The sequence below is a fragment of the Pygoscelis adeliae genome, unplaced genomic scaffold (genome assembly GCF_000699105.1).
Source record: "Pygoscelis adeliae isolate BGI_AS28 unplaced genomic scaffold, ASM69910v1 Scaffold608, whole genome shotgun sequence".
NCBI lineage: Eukaryota > Metazoa > Chordata > Aves > Sphenisciformes > Spheniscidae > Pygoscelis > Pygoscelis adeliae.
This window is the reverse complement of record NW_008825407.1, coordinates 130,592-144,216: the sequence shown is the minus strand read 5'-3', so window position 1 is coordinate 144,216 and position 13,625 is coordinate 130,592. Positions and strand designations below refer to the sequence as shown.

The window sequence follows — 13,625 nt, the reverse complement described above, 5'->3', positions numbered from 1 at the left end:
AAGCATTTGTTTTGACAGAGATTGCTTAACAAATACACAACGTCTTGATCTAAATTCGAGGTTGGTCCACACGCTAGTGGTATCACACAGTGCCATCAACTTGCATCGATGCCTGCAGGTACAGAAGGAGTCTAGTGTTACACAGGAGTGGACTGTATTTCAAGCCAAGCGAGTTGTTGAATCTCCAGCTAGGCTTCTTTTGTGACAAGCGACTCGAATTCGTGGTTTACTTTGGCTCTCTTCTCAAGGCATCAAATGCTCTCTGACTGTGCTTATGCTGACCTAGTGGAGAAATCCCCTCTCTCCTTTGCTTCTGACCTTACTGCCTTGAAGGAGTTTCAGACAGATGTGCGTCTGAGGTGCTGTGCTGCTCATGTATGTCCTTGAGCCTCCTAGACTGCGGAATCTGTGTTGCTATTTCCTGCTCTTTGCATCCATTTGACACCCTTTAGTCTTCCTTCACGCTCTGATGTTAGCATTTGGTTCTCGGTTTGTACAGATGAGTCTGAGATTCACATTTATCCCACCAGAACTGCCCCTTTGTGTAACCTCTTGCCCATCTTGATCTGTAAGTGTAGTTTAAATTTCTATCAGGTCGATTTGTATTGTAATCAGCCCCAAAGGGGAAAATAGCCGTGGAATTTAGCTGAATGAAGTTTACAGTAACTGAGTTTGACAGAGGAGGAGAAAGGGCCTGAGTTCAGTTGAGGATAAAATATACCACGTGTCGCTCAAAATTAATATGAACAGAAAATTGGCCTGATGAATATTCAGTCAATGCCCTCTCTCCTGTGTGCGAGCACCCACTTACCTGAGCTGTTTGGATGCTGGAAAGAGGGCACGTGTTTACAAGTCTTAAAACGTGACCGAGACATGACTTACAAGTACATCATGTCTAATTCCCAAAGTACAACACTGTCCTTGAAAGAAGCCGAACACTAATGAGCCAGGAAACTTGAAAACTCATATCGCTCCAGATAATTGTCTGCTGCTAGAATCCCTTTCTAGTCGTGTAGCTGTCAAGTATTAAGGAGAGAGAAAAAGGGCCACCTTTTTAGGAAAAAGCTTGTTAAATTTTAAGAGATTTTGATACTCCACGGAGGTGGGAGAACCGTATTGTATGTGAAACAGTGTAAGACTAATGACTTGCCTTGCCTTGCCTAAAGATGGATTTCTTGTGTTGAAATGGTTTCCTGTTACAAATCCACAGCTTTTAACTTTGTCATGTTTTGGCCTTAGCAAATCAGGCTGTGATTGTGATCCAAGTCCTTGTCTGTGAAATAGCTGCAAGAATGTTTACCTGCATGAGAAGGAACTAGAGCAAAACTGAAGCAGAAATGTAAAAGGCAGAGTAGAAACCTAAGTTTTTCCAGGGTGTAAGAATGCTAAACGTTCTACATTGTTGAAAAGGGAACGTTTAGAAAAGAAATGTTTAAATACATCCTTGCTGTTCCTAACCCCAAGTGGGCTAAGTATGAGAGGATAAGGGAGTCAGACTTCATGCAACTAACAGGCCACCTAGTCCTGTATCCTATCTGTAGATGCCTGGGGAAGAGTGTAAGTTCTGGCAAGAACTGATATGAGACATACTATAAACTATAAAGGACTGGCCTGTCCTCACTGCAGCACGGACAGAGATGCATGTAGTAACTGAGGAGCACTGATATTGAGCAGTACTTCATGTTTAGATACAAGAAGGCTTCTTGACTGATGTCGGTCACTTGTCATAAAATCCATGTTTTTCCTGAGATCCTTAGATATGTGTAAATTGTGGAATTACTGGTAGATCTTTCCTTTTGCTGAATGTCATGTTTGTTTCTGCTTGTTGTTACCTTCTGTAACTAAGCAATGCAACGCTGACCAGAGGGCGTCTTTTCTTTTTTCCCTGTTTCAGATCGCCTCAACCTTCCAAGCGTGCTAGTACTGAACAGCTGTGGCATAACCTGTGCGGGGGATGAGAATGAAATCGCTGCCTTCTGTGCTCATGTGTCTGAGCTAGATCTTTCTGACAATAAACTGGAAGACTGGCATGAGGTAAAATGGTTACATGTGCATCTTTCTGAATAACTTTGATGGCTATTACTATGACTGCAAATACATTGCAAGTTACAAGAGTACTTTGTTCATTTAAAGGAGAGAGATTTCCATTTTTTGTGGCTTCTTTCTCATCTTTGAATCTCATGCTTATTTACTTTGACAACAACTGAGCGATAAATGTGATGGATTTAATCTGTTTGAGCACTTCACTCCATTTACCTCGTGACTTACGCTCTTGGCCTGTGGGTGACAAATACACCTTTTTTTTTTTTTATCGTGCAAAGCACCAGAACTGGCATTTCTAGTGTCAAGAGGTTAATTAGCAGTGCAGTTTTTAACAGAGTTAAAAATGTTGGAAGTTGGTTCCCAGCTTTGCCACCGATTCTGTGATGCTGGGCAAGGTATTTATTCTCTCCCCGCTTTTGTTTTCCTATCTGCAAAACAGGTTTAATAACATTTACCTCAAAGGATATTTCTGAGGCCTCATTAATTAATGCTAAATGCTATTATAAAACCCTCTGAAGTGCTTGGATGAAATATGCTAGATAAATGCAATGTAATACGAGTGAAACAATCGCAATCTGTTCGAGTGTTGTTAACAGTTCCTCACTGGTTTATGTTCTGCTTTTATGTTAGAGTTTATTGTTGGAAATATGTGGAAAAGAACAGGATGTGCAACATAAAAATTACCATGTGTTTCTGTTGCATCAAGCTCCTATGTCTTTAAACAGGTAGTGAATGCAGTGTTTGCAGAAATGTCCCAGCTCCAGCACGGTGGTCTCAAAGTCAGACACGGGATGGGTTTCCCTGTTTCTGTTATTTCCTTGTTAGCCTAGAAGGTGTTAGCTCAGCGAGTGGGAGAGGGATCTTAGGTTTGTCTGTTGAGATCAGAGCCAGGGAAGATGGTTTTTTATTGAGGGCATATCTGCTAAGAACTGGGATGGTGTCTCCTGACTCATTTTATTCTGACCCTGAAAGGCCCTCTCCCACAGTAATGAGGTGCTGCCTCTCCGCTCCCTGTTCTGCCTCTTACTCTCAGTGGGGCTGGCCTCACGTCTGGTAAGCAGCTGGGAGAGCTGCACGTACACTTGTCACTCGTAAGCTGCATGCCTCGCACCCTGCTATTTGTTCAGTCTGTTTAGGCTACCCTGGACGGCACAATATGCCGGCTTCTGCATGAGCCGCAGTAAAGCAGGAAACGAAAGGCTTTCCGTGTAATTTGGCCCCTTCCTCTGAGACAGGATGGCCCATCCACAACAGATAAATATCTAACTGAGTCTTAAGAACTGCCAGCGATGGGCATTCCAGATCCCCGGGTAGCCTGTTCCCATGGTTAACTAACAACTTCATAGTCTAAACTATGTGACTTAAGTCTCCCATGCTGCAATTTAAGCCGATTGCTCCCTACCCTGTTCTGAGCAGGCACAGAGGAGCATTTGTCACTGTTCCTTATATGACAGCCTTTTATACCCACGAAGAAGAGCTTTCATGTCTCCTTTTCCTATTTTAGTGTAATACTGAAAAAATCCAGTTCTTCCAATCATTCATCATAGGCCATTTTTTCCAAATCCTGTGTTGGTTTTGTGCTTTGATGTCATTCCAGTTTGTGTACTTCATTCCTAAGGCGTAGTGCCCAAAACATGACATCACGTAAGATGAGGCACAAAGTGAGGCAGACTAATTACCTCCAGCATCACGTATGCAGCGCTTGAATTCAACCTCCACACGAGACAATTGCCCTCTGCTAGCAACTGGGCCCTGTTATTGACCTGTGTATGTCATGGTCTGCCCCATCTCCTCCCACCCCAATGGCTTTGTGGAGTGGAGCTCTCTAGCCAGGTGTTCTCTGACTCATAATTATTTTCTGGATGAATGTCTTTTTCCCCGATATTAGTACTTTGACTATCCTTGAACTGAACTTCCATCTTACGGGTTTCAGATGGCTTCTTTGTGGCCTCTAGTCTTGTACTGCAATGTGATGGCAGCCTTTCCTACCTTAGTATCACCCGCAGATTAAGAAAACGCATAGCGTTCAATTATTCTGATCATTGAAAACATAACAAGTAGTATTCTGCTAGAACACTCCCTCGGCACGTCTGCTAGCTTTGTGTTGAACTCTTAACTTACAGTGCTATCCTGGGCACTGTAAGTCCCCAGTTTGCCTGTGCAAACTGGTGTGCGGATGGCGTCGGAAGCTGTCGTTCCCTTATACTACCCACTGAACCAGTTACCCAGTCAAAGAGGAAAATTAGATTGACGTGATGTGTTCTTTACAAATTGATGTTGCCTGGCTGTTCTGTTCACTTAATCATTATTTGATGACTACAAATTGATCATCTAAATAACCTGTTCCCGTATCTTTCTGTGTATTAGCAGTATCTAGGTCAGCACCTACCCCGATCACACGATCCATTATGTATCCCGCGCTCCAGAGCTGTACAGTTGTCATCTCTGGCTTTTCTTTCTCTTTCTTGATCTTTCTTCATTACCTCTCTGCTGCTTTGCCCTCAGGTGCACATCTGTACGCACAAAAAGAGACAGTAGCCCCAAGCAGAGTTACCTGAACATTTGGATTGAGTGTAAGAAAGCTGCTGTTTTCAGAGTAATGGAATCGAATAAGAAATTCGTTGTATGTGTACAGTGAGCTTCTGTCTGTCTTTTACGTTGGGCAAAACGGCAAGGTCTGTGGCTAGTGGGGCGCAGTGGAAAGCTGAGCAAGTGATCAGAGTGTTGGCCATAAACTCAAGAGACGCGCCCATTGCCTCCCTGCTAAAAGAGGGGTACGGCCTGCTGGCTCCTGTAACGTGCTGCTGCTTAAGCTTGGTGTTGAGGTGGATTTTACGACCTCTCCCAAGAGACTGGCTTTTTCTTATCAAGCTGTTCAGAGAGTGTAATTAAATGAACTGTTATGAGGTGAATGAGCAATTAACCAATCAATCTAGATCAGTGAATAGCTGGAGTATGAATTACAGGTAGTTATCCAGAAGCCTTATTTTTTTCCCCCCATATCATTTCTTTGGCTTGTGGTGATTCCGAAGGGCCCCCTTTTAGGAGACGGGATATTATTGCATGAGGTCCGATTACTGCCTGATACGCATTTCTTTCTTTCTCTTTTTTTTCCCTCCCCACTTAGGTCAGTAAAATTGTGTCCAACGTTCCCCACTTGGAGTTTCTAAACTTGAGTTCCAACCCTCTCAGTTTGTCCGTTTTAGAGAGAAGGTGTGCTGGGTCTTTCGCTGGTGTTCGCAAACTTGTGCTCAACAACAGCAAAGCTTCCTGGGAAACAGTCCACACAATCCTGCAGGAATTACCAGAGTAAGCACGGGGAGTTGGGCGTAGAAAGGGGTGCTCGTTGCACGCAGGTCAAGGCTGGCTTATCAGATCACATGGTGAGGGATGAGAGGGGTATGAGGATGCAAACACGATCGATAGAGAAAAAGGGAGTTTTTTTCTTTGGGAGCTTGGGAACAGGCCAGGTAAATGCTTTACATTGTCTTAAAAGCTGAACTTGTGTGGCGCTGCAAAGCCCGGGGCTTCTTGTCCAAATCTAAATACCAGAGGTGGATAATCACCCCGACAATGTAGGAGGTGACATGTTTTCCCCTGAGTCAGTGCAGAATGAATGGTGCAGTGCATACCTGTACTAATAGCTTTTGAATGGGATGTAAGTCAGAGGGTCTGGCCACTTGTCAAATAATATTTCATCGTGCTTTTCTGTGCAAAAGTGTTGATTTCTGTGGCTTGGCCACGGTCCACCTTCGCAGTGGCATTCTGCTTCCCCAAATGTCCTCGGTGGCTTCATTTTGATAACAGATTCCTCGTTGTATGGCTTTGTAAGCAGACATGATGAGAGCAGTATATCCTGCATGGCCAATGCATGCTTCCCTGGGATTAGGAGAGCTAGTTTAGTTGTCTGAAAACTTAGTGGGACCTGTTCTTTCTTTAATGGGAATCTTTGGCAGAACCAGCAATGTTGGGGAAAAAAGTCATCTGTGTTGTATAAAAACACCTTTTGAAATTAAGTGGTGAGCATTGAGAGCAGGTACCAATGACCATTGGAGTTGGGTTGGTGGCTTGTTGGGCACAAATGTGGAACACCACCCCGAGCAATCTATTACACAATATTGGGAGGCTAGGGAAACACTTAGAGGTGTTTTTCATCTGTGGAGGAAGTTTACAGATGGGAGCAGAGACGTAGTTGAAACACTCCATTTGGAGGGCTCAAAGGTCTTCTCTGCACCAAAGTCTGAAATCACCTAAGAACCGTTACAGAAAGTCATGTTAAAATCGCATATGCGTGTCCCTGTACCCAAGAGGGTAGCCATTTCTCAAGGTATGTTGAGATGGTGATACGATCTTTCTTCCCTTGTGCAGCTTGGAGGAGCTCTTCCTGTGCCTTAACGACTATGAAACAGTGTCTTGTTCTCCGGTTTGCTGTCAGTCTCTCAAATTACTCCACATAACTGACAATAATCTTCAAGACTGGACTGAAATTCGAAAATTGGGAATTATGTTTCCATCACTGGATACACTAATTCTGGCTAACAACAACCTCACGACCATTGAAGAGTCGGAAGATTCCCTAGCGAGGCTGTTCCCCAACCTGCGATCCATCAATTTGCACAAGTCAGGTGAGAGCCTGGAAGCAGTATGCTTTTTGTTCTCGGCATAAGTGACAGCGGTTGATCGGAGTCTGTCCTCCTGAGTAGCTGAAAAACACACTTGCTTTGTGCTTTTTGAAACTTTGGCCTTGGGGTGGTTGCTTCTTAGGCCCCTGTTAGCAGTAAGTAGCCTGCAGTCAGTATTGCTTCCTGCAAAGTATGAGAGAGGGCAGGTGAAGGCAGAGGTGCTGAGCAAGAGCCTGAACCTTTGGGATAATTCTGTTGCTGTGAGAAGAGACAAAAATGCCTAGTGACCTTTGTCCCAGTCTATCCTGGCTTCTCGGCAGAATCGAAAAGCTGTTGATAAACATAGTCCCGACAGACCTGTCATGTTGGAAGTCCAGTTTCTTAATGGTGCTAACGGAGGGCCATGCAAGCCGATGTACTGAAGCGCACTGACCTGAAGAATGTAGCGTTAGGAGAGGAAAACAGGCAAGAAATGAACTTGCCCATCTCTGTGGGCTTTACCTGCTGCTTTTGGTAGTTAGTCGTTATCTAAAAGATGAGTCAGAGTAGCGTGGACTGGCAGTGATTCAAAATGAGCTGGCAAAGTTTTTTTACGTTAATAGTTCCCCTCTGTTTCCTGTCCCTGCCTCAGGTGCTCCTGGCTGGAGAAGGATAAATAAATGTCTGGCAGTGGAGGGGATGAAAGAATCCCATTTGCCTTTTATTCCCTGTTTTATCTTGGGTAAAATGAGCATACGTGTAGGTATATGGCATGGAAGGGCCGAGCATTCACCAGCAGAAGCTGTCTGTCATCTGTGCTCAGTTATTAGAAGCTCACCACAAGTTATACTCGAGGCTGCTTTTATACTTCAGCCCCAGAGAATTTTCAGCCAACGCTCCAGAAGGAGAATAAGCATTTGGCCTATCGGGAAGGGCATCCCATGCTCAGAGAGAGGGAGCTGCAGGGCAGCTCGTGAGGGCTGTGACGTGTTTGTGAGGTGACACGTACGCCAGAAATTCTTCTGCATGAGTACTTAATGCATCATCATCCTTTGTTCTTTACAGCTTTATATGCTGTGCAGGCGATAGTTAAGTGTTAGCTAAGGTAGAAGGTACTTTATTAACATGCTCTGCAATGTAAGCATCAAGGAATCCCTATAATAAAAGCTTAAAGCTAACTAGAGGAAGAAAAGCCTGTTAAGCTGGATTTGAAAGCACTGTCTCACTGAGGAGCAAGTGCTCCTGTGGTAAGTAGTTTTGCAATTTTGATGCCAGGTATTCAAGAACTCTGGATTCTGTATTGCATTTTGATGTTTTGGGAGCTGAAAGTCAAATAGAAATCCCAAGGAGCACGTTAAACTTTTTTTTTTTTTTTTAGGGAAAGCTGCTGCACTCCAAAATTCTGTCACGTGAAGACTCCAAACTGGCACCTCTTTTTGCAGGCTCTTTTAGCTTAGTGGAGATCAGGGGTGAGCTAAAGATAATGGTTTTTAGTGAAGTTATAGCGCAACGGGGTCACGAGGGGCTGAACAGATTTTCCTGCCGAGGCGGATGCCATGGCTGACAGCAGTTTCTCCTTCAGAGGTGGTTGTGTCTCTGCACTAGCTTTCTCCCAGCTACGAGAGCTTTTTGGCCCTTTCAGAGCAGCATGATTGAGAGAGGTACTGGGCACTCTTTGGTGACGTTGCGCCCCAGAGATCAGGTGGAAGAGTTCTTCTCCCATCACAAACTTCTACTCAGTTTGTCTGTACATGGGGCTGACGCTGATACCCAGAGGATGGCTTTAGGCATAGGTGACCTTGGCAGAGGTGTTTCAAGCGCTACGGGGAAAGGAAACTCTCTCTCCCCACCCCACACACAGTGCCGTGATGCTTACAGGAGTTTTATTTCTGCTCAGAAAAGAGCCCCTTCTTCTGAGTTGTGGTTGTGACACACGGTTTGGGCTTGAACTTGGCATTTCCTGATAGGCTTAGCTCAAATGAGACCCCTGATTTTGTTTGAACTGATAATTTTTCTGTTTTTTCACATTTTCTGTACTGTGTGGGTGAAGCTGTTGAATGTTGTTCGGAGAAACCAGTTTTCTAACTCGCGTTGCCAGTGTAAGCTTCTGGAAGAGTCATTGGAAAAGCATCGTGGTAAACGTTTCCGCAGTCGCAGGAAGGGAAAGCAAAGGGAAGCAAAGATGAGTAGTGTTGATCACGCCACATAATCAGGGCTGTACTGTTGCTCAATCGTCAGCATTTTTATTTTACCTAGTCTGCGTGCCTTGTTATCCCAAATGTCAGGTCTTGAGGGGGCTGAAATTGAGTTAAAGCCTTTTTCATTAAATGGCTGGACGGCTTCTGGGACTGTTTTACCATTGGGTCATGAGCTGAAATGGGACCCAAGGTGGTCATGTGTGCAAGGTAAAGCCATTTGATGGCTATTTAGTGACCCCTAGAATGACCGAAGTCCTGATGACTTTAATACTACTTAAGGCAGCATCCCTTTCTAGATGCAGCCATCATAACTGATGCTACTCAGTCCTCAGCAGTGAGGCCAAAGACTGAATGGTCCGTAAAAAACTAAGCTCCCTAATCAGCCATGGAGATCATCCTTCTAGACTTACAAAACAGCATGAGAGAATTTAAACTACTCTGTCTTGTAAGCTTTTCGCAGCGCATCATGAGCAAAAAGCCAACTTCTCAAAGAAACAGCAGCTGATGCTTGCCTGTTGCATCTGTTCTTTGGCTGTGTCTGATTATCTTGGATACCTGATGTATTATCTGTGTTTGTTTAAGCAAGTGTTTTCTTCTGAGCAGGTCTGCATTGCTGGGAAGACATCGACAAGTTAAATTCTTTTCCCAAGCTCGAGGAAGTAAAATTGCTAGGAATCCCTTTGCTGCAGTCCTACACCACTGAGGAACGCAGGAAACTGCTAATAGCCAGGTCTGTTGCTTGTTTATTCTGCTCAGCAGAAGCATTACATGGCAATGAATGGCTGGGAGCTGGTAATTGGAGGAAGAGGGTTTGAGTTCACCACTCGGAAAGATTTGAGCTTTTTTTTGTTGTGTGGGAAAGTGGGAGTAGTGGAAATGTCAAGTCTAACTTCTCTACTTCTCAGAGAATTTTTTGAGTCTCATGCATGCCTGTGCATGCGACGCATATATGTGACAAAATGAAAATGCTTAGTTTTGAATGTGCTTGGAGAAGCTGCATGGAACTTGCCCTCTCCCTCGAGGGGACCGAGGCATAAGCTACCTGGCAGGATTCTCCTGGTGTTAATGTTGTGGCACGTAGCTTTTGATGGTGACTGTCTTGTTGGTCACCCTGTCCGGGTTTCTCTTCTTGCTGACTGTATTTCTTGGTGCCTGCATGCAGGTTGCCATCTATCGTCAAGCTCAATGGAAGCATCGTTGCTGATGGAGAGCGAGAGGACTCAGAGCGATTCTTCATCCGATATTACATGGAGTTCCCGGAGGAGGAAGTCCCATTCAGGTATGAATTCTTTGAGAGCAGGGGCAGAAGGGCGGCGAGGCAAAAGGAAAGGTGACTGAACAGATGATGTTACATGGGAAATCCGGGCTAGCTGTTCCATGAAAAAACCATCCCCCACCTTCCTCCTGTCTTGCCTTCCTCAATCTGTTTTAGTTAATGTCGTTACATTAGAGTGTTGTCTGATGACTTGTAGAATCACTTCTGAGTCAAATTTGGTCTTAAAGTGTCCGCGTCAAGTGCCATTAAACAACATGACTGTTCAGTTCATGATCTTCATTGCTTCCTGGCCTCCCCGATGGCTAGCTTCATAATCCACCTGTGTTTGGGAGTCCCCAAAAGCCAGTACAGATCGTGCTCTCTGGTGCCAGGCCGGGGCGTCTAATTCTCTTGACCATCTGGTGTGTGGAATGTGACTGGCGATGGGAAGCTGTCCCCTCACTTTCAGGCCCACAAATCACAAGTCTGACGGTTTTTCTTTGCCAAAAAAGTATGCCCAATGATCCGTTAATCTTGGTAAACTAATGAACTTTGACAGATGCTGTTCAGTCGGTATCTTCTCTGTGCCAGCATCTACTTACTGCTTCTTAATGGGCTGGGGAAGGATCATGGAGCATCAAGCCACTGCGTTTACATGCCTTTTGCCCTACAATCCTTATGCGCTTTTCAGACAACAAAGCCTCATAGCCCTTTCTTTACAGAAGGGGAGTAGGACAAGAGTGTGTGTGTGTCTGGGTGGACAGACAGAGGTAGGGACAAACTGAGGTAGAGAAGGTCAAAGGTATGGCCTGGTACTGATGACAAAGGTGCGAATGGAATCTGGTCGGTGTTTACATTGGCTGGTCAGTGTTTTCCCCAGCTTAACTCTTTGTTAAAATGTCTCTTATTTTTTGAAAGCACTGCGTATGTGACCTGCCAATACAGTAAAGGCATGGGAAGGCTGGAATGGGGAATGAGGGCATGGCGTTTTGTATGAATACTAATAGGTCCAGCAATTATAGTATTTGTTAAAGGTGTACTGGGGTCAGCTCAGAGGTGAAGGGTACTAATGTAGTCAGGGAGACAAGACAGCTGGTGATCCCTCTTGTGCCTTTTTCTGAGGACAAGTCCTGGCTTGTAATTTTAGAAGCCCTTGAAGCGGAAAAATTGAAACAAATATTGGAAGGGATAGCAGCAGAGGCGGAGAATGCAGGGGAGAGGAAAGGGAAGGGGAGACGGGGACTGTGAGCTTATGGTGCTGCTCCAAAATGGATTATTTTCCGTAACATTTTATTTCTAAGAAAACTGTTTCATGTCTCTGTGTTTGTGGCTGTAGAAGGGGAGAATATCAGGACAGCTGAGCCCAACAGCTGCAGCGGAGTCCTGCCCTTTGGTGAACAGAGCTTGGGCTGACCTGGAAAACCAGCCAGGAGAAGGCAAGGCAGGCCCTCATGCTGAAAGCAGTGTATTCGGTTGCAGACTGGGAGGGGAACTAAGGTGCGAGTAGCCCTTTGATCCTGGTGGAACGAGTGAGCCGCCCTGAGCTCAGGAGGAAAGGTTTGCGCACGAGAGGGAAGGTAAATAAATAGCTGGCAGGTTCTGAATCTTTTCCTGCTGGACTTGTGTCTCTGGGTATTGCGGTGACAGGTGCCTTGCATGTCCAGGACCCATATATTGTTGAGAAGGACACAGTGGGATATAGCTTTAGACACGCATGATGCTACTGTTAGGACGTGGACTTTGGGAACAGGCTGTGTGCGCCCACGTAGTTACACAGTACCACACACAACTGGGCTCAGTTTCCAGGTGGGAGCTCATGTAAGAAATTACTAATATCTCACACATCCAAAAAAGCTGGGCTGATCTTAACCAACATGCTAGCCTTATGCTATTTTGGTGAATTACCTCCCCCTCCGATTTCTTAACCTTTAAACACTCTTACTGCCCTTTTCGTGGTCAATAGGCTCTTTGTCTGAATCCCTTCATCTGTGCAGCGTTTCCAAGAGACTTGTGCAGCTACTAAAGAGGGTTGTTCTGTTCTGGAGGAGTTGTGTGCCACTACAGACTATTTTCTAATGAGGCTGCAGATGGCTGAGAGCGTCCCTAGTGCCGAGGGCCAGGTTTCAGTTCCTGGACCTGTACGCAGCGGCCCTGGTAGGAAGGGAAACCTGGCATTCTTTGCAGAGGGATTTTGTGCGTGTTTGTTGTTAAAGCTTCCTCTTCTTTGGTCCCAAATCTGGTGTGGTCCCCCTGAAGGTGGTTTGTAATTAGAATCTAATCAGGACACACGCATGTTGTTGCTGGGGGTATGGCATCTGCATTGCAGTGCTCCCTTAAGCGGAGGAAGAAGACACACTTGGGCACGGAAAACTGAACGAGTGGAAGCAGCCCCCCTCAAGACTGTCGAGGTGTAGCATGCGATAAGCGAACAGCACGGTTTGTCACGGCAAACCCCCCTGCTTGCATTGCATGTCTTCACGGGCTGCAGCTCGAAGGGATCGGAAAGGGAGGGAAATGGACAGAATAATTTCACTCTCTGGATGTCATGGGTTAGAAAGGAGCGCCGAGCATACAATCCAATATTGGCTGTCTTCTTGAGTGACGTCTTTGTGTCTGTGGGTTTTTAATGAGTCCTCTGCTTGTCTGGTCCGCTGTTTATCTGCAGAGTATCAGAGACACTTTTAGCCAGGCTCAGTTCTTCAGCGTCTTCTGTTCTGGCAGTCAGCGTCTGCCAGGCTGCAAGGGGTGATTATAAAAGTCTCCAGGGTGCCTATTATCGGGGTACAAAAGAACCTTATTGATTTGAGGGAAGCCAGTAATTCAGACTGCTAACTTCCTTTGCAGGCTGCAGCTAGCATACAAGGAGCAGGCTGTGAAGCTTGTTCTGCCTTTCCTCAACATGCGAAAATTTAAGATACCATTGCCTGACCCTCCACATATTTACAGCATGCGTTTAGGTGCTCTTAGCCCACTCATGGTACTTCTTTCTCTCAGCTTGCTTGAAATCTGTCCCCCTCTTTATAGTCTTCCCACCATCAGCCCTGTTCACTGCAGTTTCCCTTAGCACATGAATCATGGCAGTACTTCTAGTCGGCACGTGAGAAATTGTTGCTGGCCTGCAGCATGCGGAGATGGTGAGAGTTGAAGGGACGTCCCAAAGTGGGCCAAGGGCCTGGGGGAGCAAGGGGCGGGTTTGCTCTCTCCACCTGTCCAGTCAGCTATTGCTGCTGACCGCATCCTTCCGGAGGTGGTGGAAACTGTGCTGCAGAGAAATCCTCCTCGTCGGCAACACGTTGGCTAGCACTCGCTCTTACCGTGCACAGTAGCCTGGTGGGTAAAATATGCAGAATGTGTTGTCTCCTCTCAGCACTAATGGCTTTTCCAAATAAATAGGCCTGATCCTATCACCCAGGTGACTGTGAGAGCAGGACTTTGGACGCTCTACCCTGGTGAAGGCTCGTTTTGTCCGTGAGACTGGGGAAATCGTAGTGCGTTGTGGCCCTTACCTCATTTCCCAGCAGACAGAGG

General features: G+C 45.6%; 1 protein-coding gene across 1 annotated transcript in view; it reads left to right on the top strand.

Annotated features, from left to right (window-relative positions):
* The window catches only part of TBCEL (tubulin folding cofactor E-like), a 19,166-nt gene that overhangs the window by 549 nt on the left and 4,992 nt on the right, over positions 1–13,625 (top strand). Inside the window, exons 2-6 of the mRNA XM_009330399.1 lie at positions 1,895–2,034; positions 5,171–5,352; positions 6,412–6,668; positions 9,446–9,572; positions 10,005–10,121. Coding sequence (XP_009328674.1) covers positions 1,895–2,034; positions 5,171–5,352; positions 6,412–6,668; positions 9,446–9,572; positions 10,005–10,121 — 823 coding nt within the window. The remainder of the gene's footprint in view (positions 1–1,894; positions 2,035–5,170; positions 5,353–6,411; positions 6,669–9,445; positions 9,573–10,004; positions 10,122–13,625) is intronic.